The 17,960-nt window shown below is 46.8% G+C and overlaps 1 protein-coding gene across 1 annotated transcript in view; it reads right to left on the reverse strand.

Annotated features, from left to right (window-relative positions):
* The window catches only part of ITPR1 (inositol 1,4,5-trisphosphate receptor type 1), a 353,911-nt gene that overhangs the window by 48,768 nt on the left and 287,183 nt on the right, over positions 1-17,960 (reverse strand). The window contains exons 47-50 of the mRNA NM_001435139.1: positions 15,765-15,887; positions 14,305-14,409; positions 11,144-11,336; positions 5,606-5,728 (exon numbers count right to left, since the gene is read on the reverse strand). Of these exons, the coding sequence (NP_001422068.1) occupies positions 5,606-5,728; positions 11,144-11,336; positions 14,305-14,409; positions 15,765-15,887 (544 nt within the window). The remainder of the gene's footprint in view (positions 1-5,605; positions 5,729-11,143; positions 11,337-14,304; positions 14,410-15,764; positions 15,888-17,960) is intronic.

Genomic DNA, 17,960 nt, shown 5'->3' on the forward strand with positions numbered 1-17,960 from the left:
CCAAGACTCACCTTCTCCCTGAGAACTGTCCCCTGACCCCAGCCACTTGCCTCTTCCCTTTTGATATCTTCCGGAAGGAGAATCTGATCAGGGATGGGCACTCAAAGGCAGAAGCTTTTCAGAAATGCAGGAAGAAGTGGGTCCTAGGGTCAGGTGTGGCCCTTCCTGTGCATTTAACAACTGTTAGATATGGTATCAAGCCCTTCATTTGGATGATCATTTATTTTCTCCTCTTGGCACTCTATGAGGGTACTATGCTGCTGCTGCTAAGTCGCTTCAGTCGTGTCCGACTCTGTGCGACCCCATAGATGGCAGCCCACCAGGCTCCCCTGTCCCTGGGGTTCTCCAGGCAAGAACACTGGAGTGGGTTGCCATTTCCTTCTCCAATGCATGAAAGTGAAAAGTGAAAGTGAACTCGCTCAGTCGTGTCCAACTCTTAACTACCCCATGGACTGCAGCCTACCAGGCTCCTCCATCCATGGGATTTTCCAGGCAAGAGTACTGGAGTGGGTCACCAGTGCCTTCTCTGGAGGATACTATGATCACCTCCAATTTACCACAGAGAAAATTGAGTCTTGGGTTACGTACCTCACCTAAGGTGAAACAGAATCTACCACGAATATACATGCTACCAGAGTTGATGGTCCTTAAAAAAAAAAAAAAAAAATCCATCCATTTTAAGTGCATGCCTGTGGGCAGTTTATACAGTCATCTAACCACATGTAACTGCTAACACAATTGAGACATAAACATTGTATCACACTAAGAGGTTTCCTTGCGCTCTTGGCAGCTGATGCCTTGCCCCATCTCCACTCCAAGCCAACTCCTGATCTGCTTTCTACCACAGTAGCTTTGCATTTTCCAGAATTTCATAAAAACTGGAAAAATAATATAAGTAGGCAGTTTTTAAAAATTCTTTCACTTAGCAAAAATTTTAAGGCTCATTCATCTTATTGTGTATATTAATAGCTTGTTCTTTCTATTGCTGAGTAGTGGTCCATAACATGGCTGTGTCATCATTTATTTATCCGCTCAACAATTAATGGATATTGGGGTTGTTTCCAGATTGAAGTTATGACGAAAGATGCTACTGGGAAACTTCAAGTACAAATTCTGGGGTGAGGATATGTTTTCATTTCTCTTGGACAAAAACATGGAAATAGATCTGAGAACCTTAAGGATATATTTAACTTCAGAAGACCTAACCATACTATTTTCCAAACTGATGCTACCACTTCCCCTTTTCATCACTAACATATGGGAGTTGCACTGTTCCAGATCTTCACCAATACTTGGTATTGTCGGTCATTCTAATTTTAGCATCTAGTAGGTTTCTTGCAACATATCTAGGTGGTTTTCATTTGCATTTTTCTAATAACTACTGATGTTGAATATCTTTTTATGTTCTTATTGACTATTCATATATCCTTTTTTTGTGTGAAATATCTGATCAAATCTTTTCCCCATTATTTTAATTGGGTAGTCTCTCTATTATTGGATTATAAGAGTTTTTCTATAGGCTAGATATAAGCCTTTTATCTGACATGTTTTTTAAGTATTTTCACCCAGCTTGTGGCTTACCTTTCATTTTCTTAAGCACTTAATCATCATCTTAAACTGCCTCTTAACATCTCAGTATAATAAATGTGACCAGTACAACACATGTACCCAAATTCTGAAAGAGACAATATAAAAAATCTGCTGTTTTCCCACTAAAAAAGCAGTTAAAAATTAATGCTAGATATGTAAAATAAAGAGCTAGCGAGAAGCTGGTGTATAACACAGGGAGCTAAGCCTGGTGCTCTCTGATGACCTAGGCATGGGTAATGGGATTGGGGAAGTAGGAGAGAGGCTCAAGAGGAAGGGGGTTTATGTATACATATGGCTGATTCACGATGTTGTACAGCAGAAATTAACACAACATTTTAAAGCAGTTATACTCCAATTTAAAAATTATTAGAAAAAAATTAATGTTAGATTCCAAAGAAACAATTACAGAAAGATTTTTTTGAGACAACTGGAGAAACGTGAATAGGGACAGGCTATCACACGATTTATTGTTAGTTTTTTTTAGATATGAGAATGCTATGGTGATTATACACATTTAAAAATATTCTCTGAAGTTAAGAGATGCACAGTGAAACAACATGTCTAGACTTCTTTAAAATCTTGCAGAAAATACAGTAGGAGTATAAATGAAACAAAACAGGCAAAATGTTGTTAAAGATGGGCTGATGGGTATGTGGCAGTTTATTATATTCTTCTTTCCACTTGTGTACAGATTTGAAAATTTCAACAGTAAGAAAGTTTAAAAAGTAGTACTTTATGGGCTTTAATCACCATGGCATGCATACAAATTCAGTAAGAATTCTGAAGCTGCCAAATTTTCATGCTTTTTAAAGACTGTGTGACTCTCAGTTCTCAACCAAAGGGGGAAAAATACTTTTGAAAAGGAGCTTTTAAGGCCACAGTGTCCTCGGCAGCCACAAGCCTTTTAAGTCAGAGAGCCACACTGGCATACCTAGCAAGGTCAGTAAGCTCCTGCAGGAGGGACATTTTGGAAACCCTAGTTTCAGGATTCAACAAGAACAAACATTTCTCTTAAAAAAATACTTTCAGGTAACCAATCAGATTTTGTTTCTAGATAGGGCTGAAACAACCTTCTTCCTGAAGATGGTCAACAGTGAGTATAGAAGACGTCCCCAGAATAGGTTTAAAAGAAAAAACAAAAATCCCCCTGAGTGAGTTGATGTGTTTGTGGGGAAATTCTGTCACTATATAATGGAAAGGACTTCCTGACATCAGATCAACCTCCTCCTCTCCAACAAGGACATCTAATTATATTTTCTGTTGAATGCACTGGCACAAAGTTCTAAAGCCCACACTGCCAAAATAGGAAGCCTAGATTTCTATAGATCCAGGGTCAATGCCACCTTGAGTGCTACACTGGAAAGCCAGAAGGACCTTTAACAATCATCAAGTAGGTCTTGAACTTGCACGGGCAAGCAACAGGGTGCTCCAGAGACCCTGACTAGGTCAGCAATTATTTTCTCCTGACCACTACGGGAATTTCCAAATCCATACCTTGGTGTCAAAACTACCGGCTCAACCTAAGCACTGCTTAATAGGGAAGATAAGCAGGACAAACTGAAGTGGTCTGCCCAGAGTCGTGTGGCAGGTGGGTGTTAGGGCCAGGCCTGGACACCACGTCCAGGCTCTGCAGGTCTAGCTGTTGCACTCGATGAGGCTTATTACTGAAGACGAGGGAGCTATCAATGAACTGTCCCCAGACAGTGGCCTCAAAACTGTCGTAAGTGACCAGTGAAGAAAATGGCCAAGGTACAGAATAACAATCAGTTTTAAATATTTTTTAAAGAAGTGGAAGGGGGAAATGAAGACACACCCAAAGTACTAGTTGAAGAATCTGCTGTGATGTGATAGCCCCTGGAGGTGAGAAGAGGGCTCCGTCCCCTCCACCTAAGCCCTTGGCTCAACACTTCACACTCTCACCTCTGCTAACTGGCAGCCCAACACAGGCAGACACCCCTTGGGCTTGTGTTTAAGTACTGCCTTGGGGGGAAAGCATCACTCCAATGAAGCCTTCCACATGGCTTCAGGCTCAACTGAAAAAGTAGAGCCTCAAATGAGTAAGTTAAATATACCATAGAACACACTGTTACTTTTAAGTTGGACCTTAAATTTACTTCAGTTGTGTACACATCTGCATTATTAAACTCCAGAGCAGAGCCTGCTCTGGATTTACCTCTGTGCTGGCTGTTAGTGGTTTTTTTTTTTTTTTTTTTTTTGGTTTTTATTCTCTTACTTTTTGGGCTCTTCATCCCATTGTTTTACAGAAGGTGGCTACTGCCAAGTTGCGACATACATAGTGGAGGTGATCTGCCAAAAAGCTCTGATGAAAAACTGAGCTGAAAAGTCAGCCTCCCAGGAGGCTGTCGCAGGTGTCAGAAAACGGGGCCATGGAAGTTTAACAGAAGGGGAGCCCCCAGAACTCCACAGTTGTAAATGTCTCCAGAAGGCCGTTAAGCAAACTGAGGAGCCCCAAATAGAAAAATGCTCTGAGTGGTTTGCCTTTCCTCAATAAAATGTGTAGAATGTGTACATAGATGACCAGAAGGAGATGGGGGAAGGAAATCTATGAAGACCATGGACAGCATGTCTCATTATGTGAATAACAGCAATGCAGCTCTTAATTGACTAAAAAGCCAAGGATGTCTTGTCTAACGTCATTCATGCCCTGCCTCCTGTTACCTCTTGCCAGAAAAAAAAGAAAAAAAATTAAATTCCAGAGATTATTTTTTACAAATTCTTTAGTCTGAAATGAATTCCACAAGTATGGCCTAGGAAAAAAATCGACTAGACTGAGCATCCAAGTTATCTACATTCATTCTATGATTAGCTCAGCTGCTAAGGGGCTGTGTGTCTCTGGCTAAATCTCTCAGCTTCCCTGATACATAGTTTCCTGACATAACAAAACAAAGAGGTTAGGATGATCTTTTACTGTTTTAATACAATATATTGTTTCTCCTCTTTCTTTCCGGAGAAATAAATATGGATAAACAGTTTATATGATTTCAAATTAGATTTAAAAATAAACCCACAGCGTATCACTTCACACATCAGTCAGAATGGCCATCACCAAAAAATCTACAAATAGTAAGTACTGTAGAGGATGTGGAGAAAAGGGAACCCTCCTACACTGTTGGTGGCAATGTAAACTGACATAGCCCTTATGGAGAACAGCATGGATATTTCTTAAGAAGAACAGACATACATCTACCATATGACCCAGCAACCCCTACTGGGCATATGCCCCGAGAAAGCCATAATTCAAAAAGACACATGTACCCCACTGTTCATAGCAGCACTACTTACAATAGCCAGGACATGGAAGCATCCTAGATGTTCACCAACAGATGAATGGATACAGATGTTGTGGTATATATACAAAATGGACTTAGCCATACAAAAGAACGAATCTGAGTCAGTTCTAGTGAGGTGGATGAACCTAGAGCCTATTATACAAAGTGAAGTAAGTCAGAGAAAAACAAATACAGGGTACTAATGCATATGTAGGGAATCTAGAAAAACAGTATTATTGATGAACCTACTTGCAGGGAAGGGATGGAGTTGCAGATGTAGAGAAGGGCATTGTGGACACAGTGGTGGAAGGAGTCAGTGGGATGAATGGAGAAAGCAGCATCAACCTATACAGACTATCAGGTGTAAGATGGATAGGTGCTGAGTTGCTGGGAGGCACACAGAGCCAGTCTGGTTCTCTGTGACGACCTGAAGGGATGACAATGCGGAGGGAAGGAACGTGCCAGAGGGAGAGGATATATGTCTAATTATGGCTGATTTACGTTGCTTGTGGCAGAAACCAACACAACACTGCAAAAGTTAAAACACAAAAAACAAGCCAAAAATAAAAACCTGTGGTAGAAGCTACACTCTCATCGTGTCTGAAAACGGGGAACTAGGATCCCATCAATTGCACCAGTTCTACCAGGAATCCCATTTTAGACGCAAGTCATAGCCATCCTGCTGTTTCTACAAGTCTCCTTGAAATTAAAGACATGAGCAGTACCTCCTCGGACTCCTTTAAAAGGGTAGAAAAACGCCACAAGCAGGTTCATCAGGACGGCCAGGTTGAATGAAATGCTACTCCAGAAAGACATGTTGCGGGCGCACCAGTACAGGACGGGCTGGGCTGTGAAAACAAAGACGGAACCATGAGGTTCGAGACTGTGAGCCAGAACGCTGGGAATGCCTCAGTCCCCTCCTCCCGCTCTGCCCCTACAAGCCCACTTTTGTTCCCAGTTTTCACCAAACATTAAAAATGGTCACTTGTTTTCAAGCTGACTCATAAGCTCAGAACGACATCAGATGGGTTTGTTTCTGTTGGGAGTCCTTACTGGAACAGAAGATGAATTGGGAGACAAGGAAGAGAAGAAAGGGGAAAAGCTGGAGCATCTAAAAACCCTGCATGCCCCCATCAGCACCATCAGTTATGGAATCTGGGGGGTTATCCAGGGTTCATGTGCCAAGTCCTCAGTTCTCCCTGGGGCCCTGGGACTGGAGGAGATGCCCAAGGAGACTGGAGAATTCAATGAGCCTTTGAGAAGTGGGGGGGATACACAGCATTCAGAGTCAGCCCAGCTGGGCTCCAGGCTAGAAATGTTACTACTTCCACACTCCTTCCCTGCTTGAAATTCTTTACCGACTCACTGATGCCTGAAAGCAAGACAATAGCCCCTTTCCCATCACCAGTCATCTGCCACTTTCCTGAAGAGGAACCAGAAATAGGACCTCTGCCTGGATGGTCAGCAGCCAAGCTCCATTTCTAAAGGCTACAGTAGAGAAAGGATGGGGCCCCAAAGCCCTCCCAAAGGGCAGGAGACCCTTGAGGCAGTTATTGCTCAGTTGCTCAGTCACGTCCAACTCCTTGCGGCCCCATGGATGGCAGCATGCCAGGCCTCCATGTCCCTCACTATTTCCCAAAGTTTGCCCAAACTCATTGAGTTGGTGATGCCATCCAACCGTCTCATCCTCTGTTGTCCCCTTCTCCTCTTGCCCTCAATCTTTCCCAGTATCAGGCTCTTTTCCAGTGAGTCGGCTCTTCGCATCAGGTGGCCAAAGTATTGGAGCTTCAGCATCAGTCCTTCCAATGAATATTCAGGGTTGGTTTCCTTTAGGATTGACTGGGTTTGATCTCCTTGCTGTCCAAGGGACTCTAGAGTCTTCTCCAGCACCACAGTTTGAGAGCATCAGGTCTCAGGCAGTGCTGCCTCTTATCCCACTGTTACTGACAGCTGACACCACACTTGGCTGCGTCTCAGCTGCGGACAAGCTGTGGCCACACTGTGTGTACGGGTGCTTCCTTTTCTGAATGCTTCGGTGGCGCCTTACCCTTAGGATGATGCTTAAGAATAGATATGGGGGGAATAATTTCCATCTCCACGCCAGAGGCAAAGTTTCCAGAAGATAGGCTCATTCAACATAATTCTCCTCTAAAGGGAAGTGTGGAGTAGGTGAAGATGGATGTCTAGCGTGTTATTTCTCTTTCCCAATGAAGTCACCGTTTCACTCTAGAACAGCAGCCAATGACAAATCCGATGACTCTATAATGATGCCTATAGCAGTAACCAAGCCTTCATAAGCTTCTAGCCAAAATAAAGTTATGGCACAATTACACAGAGCCCTGGATAATTTAATAACTGCTCATTTACATGCTCGCATGGTAAGAGGCCATGTTTCCAAACCGTTGAGTTTTGGAGCTATAAGCAGCATCTGGTTTAACATCTCTCATTTGATAAATGAGGGAACCTGAGGCCCAGCCGAGGATGGAAGCTGTGGCAATCTCATCCCCTCAGCTCAGAGACCCCTGGGCTCAGTGACAAGGACAGAGTTAAGGGGCTCATGTCACCATTTAGTAGAGGAGCCGACCAGTAATCAGTCAACCTGATTTCCCAGAGTTTGTTTTATTTTATAAGCTATTAATAATTGCCGAAGCAAATTTAAGATGAGAAACCACTTACTCTGGAGACAGTAACTGTTGGTGTTTTTTTCTGGGATTGAAGCCCATTCCTGATCTGAACATGAAAACTCTGAACAGCACAGAAGAAACAATGGCAAGGATGGCCAAGGGCTGACCGATGGGAACACGGGGATTTACAACATCCTCCCCCATCAGTGTAAGGGTAACAGACTAATGAGAAGTGAAAAGACAAAAAGGCAGGAGATGGCAGAGACGAGTGAGGGTTAAGCCAGGATCCTCTTCAGGGGGAGCTCTCAACCTGAACCCAGTGTAAGAATAGCCACTGTGTGATGCTTCAACATGACTGTAATAAATGCTCCTCAACTCTGGCATTTAGTTTTCACAAATCTGACTTTTACAAGGCTAACACTGTCCTTAAATTGTGGTGTCACTCTGAATATGAACAAATATTCAACCCTTCAAGTCAACTGGGTGTCTACACAGGTGCAAGAAGACAGGTGCCATGACCCTAGAAGGGCAGGCGGTTTAAGTCAGTGCACCCAGGGCATCTGCTAACCCTCGTATCCTAGTTTGCTTTCTTTTTAAGGAACTGGGGCTTGCTGAGGACACAGACTCCATGTGCATACAGAGCAATGGAATTTCCCACTCTATTCCAATGAATGTAAAAACCATGAGGGTGAAAGACAGGGAAGCCTGGTGCGCTGCAGTCCATGGGGTGGCAAAGAGTCAGACAGGACTGAGTGCCTGAACAAGACACCACATAACACCAAGTAGCAAAGTGCCGGCCTTTGCAGCTCTGCCTCAATTTCCTTCCACTACCTTCTAGTTTTCTTAGCCCAGAGTTTTCTCATCCCTGGAGCCAAGAGAAGATATCAGAGAGGCACAGTGGATGGAGGATGTGAACGCACACAAGAGTGAGAGACAGAGAGAGAGAGTGTGTGTGTGTGTGTGTGTCTATTGAGTAAAGCAGGGAAGAGGGTTTCAAGAGAGTATAGGAACTAAGGATCTTAATACTTGCAGAAGAAAAGATGAAGCAACACATCACACCTCCCTGTGTATCTGAGCCCCAGCTACAGATTCTCCACGGCATAGATGATTCCCGGTGACACTTTCAGGAAAAGGTAAAGCAGCTTCATAAACAAGCCAGAGAATTCTTTTCTGCAGATGCGTCAGAAGAGAAATAAGCTACTTAGAGGGGAAAATGTATTTCATTTTAATTGCACTTCTAATGAGTACATTTCTCCTCTTCCTAAATATGCAAATCATGTTTAATTCAGTTATTACTTTCAATTTTTCTCTTACCAGCAGAGCTATGAAGCCAATTAAAATCTCTCAGTTGACAACCGTAGCTGTGTTTAAGCTTCACTGAAACAAAAACTGCTTTTGAAACAAAGACAGACCAAATAAGAGAAGGTATTAGCTACAAAGCAGTAGAAATCTCGGAATGATGAGCTGGCCATTCCTTGACCCATCAATCCGTCGGGCAGTCTTAATTCCAACTTTATAGGGGAGAGCCTAGAAGAGGTTCAGTCACTTGGCCAGGTCACAAAGCCAGTAGGTGATGGAAGGAAAACGAATTCAGAGATCCCCACGTCTTGCAGCTGAGGTCTTCCTACTCTGCCAGGCTGAAGACAACATCTCAGAAAGAGGGATGACGAGGTCTCTCACCTCATCATAAAAGGTGAAAATCTTTCTTTCAATTCTTAAGCCCCCTGGAGAGCCTATTTTCTATACCTGTTGGATAACACAATTCAGAGAGAATGAATATATCTGACCAGTCTTAGTATCAGTACTTAGTAGACCTATATATTGGGCTTCCCTGGTGGCTTCCCTGCCTGCACTTAGTAGACCTATATATTAGAAAGGATAAAATCATTTTTTAAAATCCATGTGTTTATGGTTGTGCTGAGTCTTCGTTGCCGCACTTGGGCTTTCTCTACTTGTGGCAAGTGAGGGCTACTCTTTGTGGTGGCTTCTTGTTGCAGATCACAGGCTCCAGGCACTCAGGTTTCAGCACTTGTGGCACGTGGGCTCAGAAGTTGTGGCCTGCAGGCTCTAGAGTGCGGACTCGGTACCTGTGGCACGTGGGTGCAGCTGCTCCCCACATGTGGAGTCTTCCCAGACCAGGTATCACACCCATCCCCTGCATTGGCAAATAGATTCCTATCCAACACACCACCAGGGAAGTCCAAAACCACCGTTTTAATAACTATCATGGAGGTCTGGATGAACCACACCATGAATTCAGGATCATCTCCTAAAGTTGGAATCATGAACTATTTCAGGGAAGAGCAAAATCAACAAATAAGAGGAAGTTCCCTTCTATTGAACGCCACAGCTGAGAAGACAAGCATACACAAAGGTCTCTGTCAACCTTTTTGGGTATCTCTCTTATCTGACTGCATGAGTGCGGTGCTGCGAGGATGTTCAACATGACTGATGATACTTGAGCTACAGGAGCTTGGATGGAGCCCACGGTGGCTACAAGGACACACTGATAGTGGGGCCACCTGTCCACGAAGCCTTCTGAGGTCCACACCATGGGGGACACGCATGCTGTTCTGCTAAAGATGAGCTAGACACCTCGAGTGGGGCTGGGTGACAAATGGGTTGGTTCAGCAAAACATGACCATGCTTTGAAGTGCTGGTCGATGAGGCGTCCCTTAGAGATGAGAGAGAATGGAGTAGGGGTGGGGTGAGACCAGCGCCTGGCGGGCAGCCTGCTTGCACAACGCCTTCTGCCACTAACCGATTCCAGGGAGTGGAGCGGAGCAGAGCAGGGGCGGCAGGAAAGGAGGCAGGACTGCGCCGGCTCAGGCCGGTGAAGGAGGAAGAGGACCAGAGCACCCAGAACCTGACCTCCAGCCCAGTTTCCCCTCCTGCAGCCCCGCCCCTCAGCAGGAGCTGGAGTGATCACAGGGCAGCTGGAATCCAGGGTTTCAAATACAAACCCTGGCTCCTGACTAATGACAGGAATGAAGCAGCATCCTTTCTAAGCTGGTCACAACAGCTGGTGCCCAGCGTACTGTCGGCATTGAAGGATCACACTAAAACCGTAATGAAAACTGGCTGCAGAGAAGCTCGCCAGGGCAGCCCTGTAAAGGGTTTTAGACGAGGAAATGTCGCCAGCCTAGCTGGGCCCCGCAATGGGACTTGCTGGTGAGCAATGACGCATCTTCTGTGGCCGGTGATTCCACTGCCTATAAAATGACTCGGGTCTAACAATCCAAACTGCCCTATAAAAGGGGGAAGACCAGTGTCTTCCGAGCACGTGGGCTGGTCAACGAGCTCTCAGGTAGGCTCAAATGTGCCATCCTGTGAGCAGCAGGCCTGTCTGTTCTCCATCCCTTTAATTCTATCAAAATGGGAGCATTTTAAGTCCTTCTGGGAGCTCTCCAATTGAATCAGGTCAAAGGCAGCCGGAAGGAAGACTTTTCAGCACCTCCCAGAGGCTGGAGCCCACTTACCAGCTCCCAAGGTGCCTGGGTCGTCCTGGTGCTCAGAGGGGGACAGAATCCTGAACCCCACCAGCTCTGCTCCTACGGGGAGGTCCACGCACTATCAAACCCCAGCACGCAAGACCTGCAGAACCACACAATTCCACAGCACCTGGAGGTGCTGACCCACCTCTGAGCTTCTTCTGCCAATTCATCTCATTGAAGAGGTCCTCGGACCGCAGGAAGAAGTCGTTGATCTTGCTGCCCTGCTCGTCCCTCTCTGTGGTGTAGTATATCCGTAGTTTTGACTCTTTGGTTAGGAATTCACATATACTGGGCACGGGGAAGACAATCTGCTCCATGGTTCGGTCTAACCTGACAATCTAGGGTGAAAAAACGGAGGAGGTTAAAATGGTCAAAAATCCTTTACTAAGGACTTGGCACAGGCCACAGGCTCAGTATTCGGCCTAGATTTTTTCTTTTCTTCTTTTTTATCCATACCACATGGCATGTGGGATCTGAGTTCCCTGACCAGGGATTGAAACCACACCCCCTGCATTGGAAGGCTGGACTCTTAACCACTGGACCACCAGGGAAGTCCCATCTCAGAATTAAAGATCAAGCATAACACAGACCTGACCCGGACTCTTCTGGGATTTTGTAACTCCTGGACTGGGCTGTATCTCTTAGATTTATGCATAAAACCGTTTTGGTAAGTCAAAATATTTTTCTAACCTCAGACCCATGAATTGTACTGTGATGAATTTATCTGGAACAATTCAAAGTGTGTTTTGTGTACAGATTCATATGAGGCTCGGGGCTGCAGATGTCCAACAGAACTTTCTGGAATGATGAAAACAGGAATGATGATGCCGCAACTGTGTGTCTGCCCCTTTGAAAGCAGAGTCCCTTCTCACATACGGGCACTGAGGACTAGCACATGTGGCTGGCACAACTGAGAACTGGAGCTTAGTATTTAATTTCATTTAATTTTAATGTAAACAGCCAAACACAGCTAGTGGTGATCCCACTGTACCATGTAGTGCTAGATCATGGTACAAATCTCACCTAAGAGCCTTTCTCAGATTGCAAAGGTGGGTTCTTTTACCTAGATAGGAACTCAAAAAGGAGATCCTCGGTTTTCACAGATGCAGTGACCTCTGACCTCTGACCTGTCAGAGCATCTAACATGTGTGATGCATAAAACAATAGGCTCTTTTAATACTGGTATCATACTCATTGTTCTTTTAACTAGCTTTGCTGGTTCCTGAGGTGGACACTTCACAGATATTCCCCATGCTCTTCCTAGACAGGTTCAGTTCCCAGAGAGCTGTCTGGGGGAGACTGTTCAAATTTTTCAACACTGTGTTGAGTCATAGTCCCGGGGAGGCAGAAATTTCAAAGGGGGTTCAGGCCGCAATACTAAAGGGGTAGGGCCTCCCTGTGTCCTTCCTCTCCAGGGGCTGGACAAGTCAGGTGAGGCCCAGAGCCACACCCTCTCTGAGAAGTTCTGGTTCCCAGCCTCCCAGTGCTCTTTTTCCCAGCGCAGCAGGAGAGATGACTCAGGTCAAGCTGCAGTGGGAAACTCTGAAACGAGGCAGGTTCCCACAGCCTGGCCTCCCTGAATCCTCGGAGATGTCGTCTGGAGACCAGTGGTTTCCAAATCAAACTGGAGATCATGTTACCGAGTCTGGTGCATAAGCCAACCTCGTTAACTGGGAATGGGGGGCGGTGTTGGTAACGCGGGTGCATACACAGTCTGCAGTCCCCCACGGCCCTCCTGCTTTACATCATCGGGGGGCTCTGGATCAGCCCCCATTACACGGAAGGAACACGATCTGAGAAGAGACAATGGAGGAACAGGTGGTCTCCTGGCACGAACAGATACTTAGATTTCAGGGCGACCTGCATGGTGTGACCAGAGTGATGGGATGAGGGTCTGTGGAAGCCTGAGTGACAGCAACTCTCTATGTCCTGCGAGACTGGAAGGTATGAGCAGCTGCCCAGGAACAGGATTTCAAGAGCTCAGGCCGCCCTGCCTGGCCATTTCTCTCCATTATTCAAGATCGATTCATGCTTCTCTTTTAGTCAATGTACAGTTGGGAATCAAAATCTATCCCAGCCCTTCTCCACCTCTAGTGGGTGACCTTGTTAACACCTCTGCACCTGATCAAATGTCAGTTTGATGGTGAACCAAGGAGCTCAACCAGACCATTTCCAAGGTTCCTTCCCCTCTGATGTTCCACACCGCAAATATCTGAAGTTTGTCTTCTAAGGGCTCCAGAGAACAAACTTCTGGTCGTGAACAATCAATTGAGATTACGTGCTCATGCACACTGTCATGGCCAACCGATGGGTGAAATGACGCATTATATGAGGACAGCCGCGAGACCCCAGACAGCGGGTGAGATTATCCTCTAACATGCCTCTATCCTGCAAGTCTCATATGGCCCAAAGGAGTCTGCTAGTCTTTCAAAATCCTTGCTCTGACACAGATACTGTATTTGTGCATCTCCTCATTAGCTGGTCAGGACACACCATGCCTTACTGCCTGAAGCCTGCGGGCGCAGGTCTGGGCCCTCTCAGCCCCCAGGAGACAATGCAAGGAACATTAAAAACACCCATGGGCTCTGGGGTCAGCCAGACATGGATGAAAATGTCAGCCCTGACACTGAGAACTGGACCTCTCGCTGAGTGATGCAACCTCTGAGTCCTTTCTCGGTATTGTCCCAGCTGCAAAATAGAGATGATTTATTTCTTGTGAGTGTGTGTGTGTGTTTTCAAGTACAGATCTGGTTGTATTACTCCTCGGTGGAGTTCAGAGGGTAAAGTCCAGACTCCTCCCGCCAATGCCGGACGCTGTCCTGCAGGACCTGGGCTTGTCTCTTTCCTCTCTGACCCAATGTTTTCTCACTCCTGCTCCCTAAGCCCCACCTCTTCACCTTCACCTCCCACCTCGGGGCCTACCAAACTCTAGCCTCCTGGCTGTGCCCCTTCGTTCCCATCCTTCGGAAGGTCTGCGCTGAGGTAACACTCTTCAGGACAGGCCGCCCTGACCACCACACTCCACAGCAGACCCTTCTGTGGCACCGTCTCATGATACCGTCTGGTCGTCCTCATGCCCTTGTCTGAGTTCACAGCGCATCTCCTTGTGTGGCCTCGCTCGGGGTCTGTCCCCCTACTACCTTGGCTGTCACTGGCTTTGCGCATTGAGTGCGGGCCCTGGTGCACCGTAGGGTCTCACCACCTGTTCACCGCTCAGACCAGTGACCGCACGCCAGCCCCAGCCCAGGGCACCCACTGCGGAGGCCCTCGACGCGAGCCTGGGTCCCAAGTGTACCCAGCCTTTACCTCTATCTGGGCCGTGTGCTTGGCATAAAACTCCAGAGCTTCGTCTCCATCCACCTGGCCGCCGGGTTTCAGCATGGTCTGAAGCTCTTTGTTATGTCGAGCCAACTAGAACACAAGTGCAGACAGGGCAGTCAGTTCTGTTTGCAACAGAAACACACAGCTGCCTCCTAGCTCTGGGTAGAAAAGACGCATGGGAACAAGCGGCAAGCTGGAGGGTGAAGGGGGGCCCCCCTGCACCCCACTGAGGCCTGCTCTGCACGGCAGCTATTTTGGGAGCCTGGCAGAGTGGCATGGAGAGCGCATGTCCACTCAAGGGCCCACTTTGCCCTGGTTTCCTTGGCCAGGCAGGAGGAAGGTGGGGTTTTCTATCCAACCTCACAGAGCCTCCTTAAGGAATGCCCTGAAACCTCACAGGGGCTACATTATCATTTTTTTTAAAGCTTAAATAATTTCATTTGATAATGAATGTACTTGCTCATTAAGATTGAGTAAGCTGATTTGGGCATATACTTTTTTTTTTTTTTAAACTTTAAACTTTTTATTTCGTATTGGGGTATAGCCAGTTAACAATACTGTGACAGTTTCAGGTAAATGGTGAAGGGACTCAGCCATATATATATACATGTATCCAATCTCCCCTAAATCCCCCACCCATCCAGGCTGCCACATAACACAGAGCAGACTTCCAAGTGCTATACAGTAGGTACTTGTTGGTTATCCATTTTAAATATAGCAGTGTGCACGTGACCTTCCCAAACTCCCAGGGGCTAAATTAAATGCCAGGAATGGAGGAGACAAGGAGCACAGACTTCTCAACCTGCAGCCCAATCCCATCACTGTTTTCTATCAAACGCCTCCACCTAAGAGAGGTGGAGGGGACCAGAAGCAGCCGAGTTCCCAGCTGCCCACACACCTCAGCCTGCTCCAAGCACGTCAACCTCCAGAAAGAGGAAGTGTCTTCAGAAGCCCAGCCACTTGGGAAGCGAGTTACGAAACAGGGCATTCTGGTGCCAGGGTAGGAAGTATTACTCCATCCCCCGAAAGGCAAACAAAGACAAGGCAGAGTGACAAGTTCCCAAAGATTTCCAAGTGCGATAGGCCAGGCAGCTGAGGTTTCTTTCTTGAGACGGTTAAGACAGACTCATCAATATTTATGAAAAGACTAGGACTCCTTTCAAGTGTCTGGAGACACAGTCATAAACTATCCAAGTGTCATGGCTCAGTGGGAACGCTTTTAAGAAATGTGGGGGTTTCCAAGGACATGACCCTGCGGGAGTGGAACACTGGAAGCAGCCTGGACCTCACACTCGGGGTCAGGTGGCTGGCGGTACCCGTGAGCCATGTTACCACGCGCCCAAACAACCTCAGGCTGAATCCTTACAGGAAAAGCAAGTTTAAGGGCGCGTGCATGGAATGCTGGCGTTGACTGTCGGGCAGAGGGGCCTAGGGAGGGGTCGCACCTGATGAGCTAGGATGTAGATGTTGTGTCCCACGTTTCTGGGGGAGGCAGCTCCGTCCTCACCATTCTCACCATCCTCGAACTCCACTTCACCTTGCATGTAGGCTTTCTTGATCACTTCCACCTGCAAGAAGGGCCATGGCACAGAGCCCCTGTCTCAGGAAGACCCACACAGGACGGGCAATGACAGCACACACATGGAGTCTCCCCTTCAGGGACAGACACTGCCCACCAGGCTCAGTACACTTTTCCTCCAGGTGTGGACACAGCCTCAGAATCCTTCTTAATACAATCACAGGCAGCCACTGCCAATCAGCCTCCACTGACAGGAGAGGGAAACCCATCCATTCTCCCTAAACCAACAGACATCCTGTGGCTGATCTATGACTGTCTATCTTTTTTTTTTCCCTAACTTTTAATTTTGTATTGGGGCATAGCCAATAAATGGGCTTCTCTGATAGCTCAGTTGGTAAAGAATTCTCCTGCAGTAGTGCAGGAGACCCCAGTTCGATTCCTGGGTTGGGAAGATCCTCTGGAGAAGGGAAAGGCTACCCACTCCAGTATTCTGGCCTGGAAAATTCCATGGACTGTATAGTCCATGGGGTCACAAAGAGTCAGACACGACAGAGCGACTTTCACTTTTTTTTTTATAGTCAATAAACAATGTTGTGATAGTTTCAGCTGGACAGAGAAGGGATTCAGCCATATACATACATGTATCCATTCTCCCCCAAACTCCCTTCCCTTCCAGGCTGCCCATAACATTGAACAGAGTTCCCTGTTATGACTGACCTTCTGCTTTAAAACGGGACGGTGGCTAAAAAAAAATGCACCCGAACGATAACATGATACAAATGAAGCGTAGAAACCAGTCTTGTCCTATCTCTTCATCTCCTCCTGTCATCTCTCCCCATCCCGTACCTTTGCCATTTCAGGAAAAACAGAAAAGAAAACCATTCGCCTTTAGGAATAGCTGATGAAACTATTTTATGGCTTCAGATATTTTCCTGTCCCTTGCAGCCTACACCACATGAAGAAAAGATCTTTAACAGATGACATCTACCAGCACTTTCTATGCGCCGAGCACTATTCTTTCAGAAACGTGAAGGCTCATCCACGCTTTATGAGGTGTCAAAGATTCCCCTTGATTATGGATGAGGAAGCAGACTCAGAGAGGCAAAGGGGCGTGACAAAATTCACACGAGCGAGCTGAGCTTTGACCTTGATCTTCTCACGCCCAGAGCATGTTTCCCAGGGCATCTGAGTGCCGGCCTTCCTGCTCCCATCTGCTGGCCTCAGCTTCCTGAGAGGGGATAGGGTTGGTTCTGCCTCTTTCTCAGTTCCTCCCAGGAACCCAGCACAACACCCTGGACAAAACAGGGCCCAGTCAACGTTCATCAGATGAACCTATCAAGAATCAATCATTTAGAGAAAAAGAACACAACGCCTTCAACTCTTAATTCGCACTAAAAATTGATCACTTTCTCTAACGACTCAAAAGGCATTTCCGCCTCCTGCATCGCCACGAGGACAATACTGTGAATTACTTCTCACTGTCTGAGATCAAGCACGCAGAGGGCCACACATTTCTGTGCTGACACCAGGTCAGGCCCTGGAAATAACTGTGGAGACAACGCCCTCACTCTCTGAGCTTGTCTTCCTGTCGGTTCTTTAAAAACAAACTGAACAGACAATGTGTCGCACAGGACATGGGAGCCTGAACGCACAACATGTACATGTGCACACATATATGTGCACACGTGCTCCCGACATTAGGGTATCTCTGCTGCACTCCTTCTCAGAACCACGTTTGTTCTAGGAAGCCTTTGACTCTGCCCTGTGATTCGGGAATGAAGCTGTTCAGCCACAAGGGGGCGGCCTGGAAGCCGGTGGTACCCAGGGGGCTGCCATGTCCCCCACCCAGGATGGGGTGTGTTCTTGACTGATGGGAACTGGAGTGGGGTCCCTGCTCAGTCATCCATCCCCACTCAGGAGTGACAGATCCCAGTCTCCCCAACCCCCAGCCCCAGTTACATAAGCCCTTACGTAAACCGGGAGAGGACTTCCGTCTCAGGCTGAGAACTCACTCCTGGCCTCAGAGATCAAAGTGCTGGGCTCACTGTGAACTTTATTTAAAGGGACACATAAAGGGACTTCAGCCGGCCCCAAGCACACACTGGGTCACCGGGCGGCAGGA

This window comes from Bos taurus, chromosome 22 (assembly GCF_002263795.3).
Source record: "Bos taurus isolate L1 Dominette 01449 registration number 42190680 breed Hereford chromosome 22, ARS-UCD2.0, whole genome shotgun sequence".
In the NCBI taxonomy this organism is placed as follows: domain Eukaryota; kingdom Metazoa; phylum Chordata; class Mammalia; order Artiodactyla; family Bovidae; genus Bos; species Bos taurus.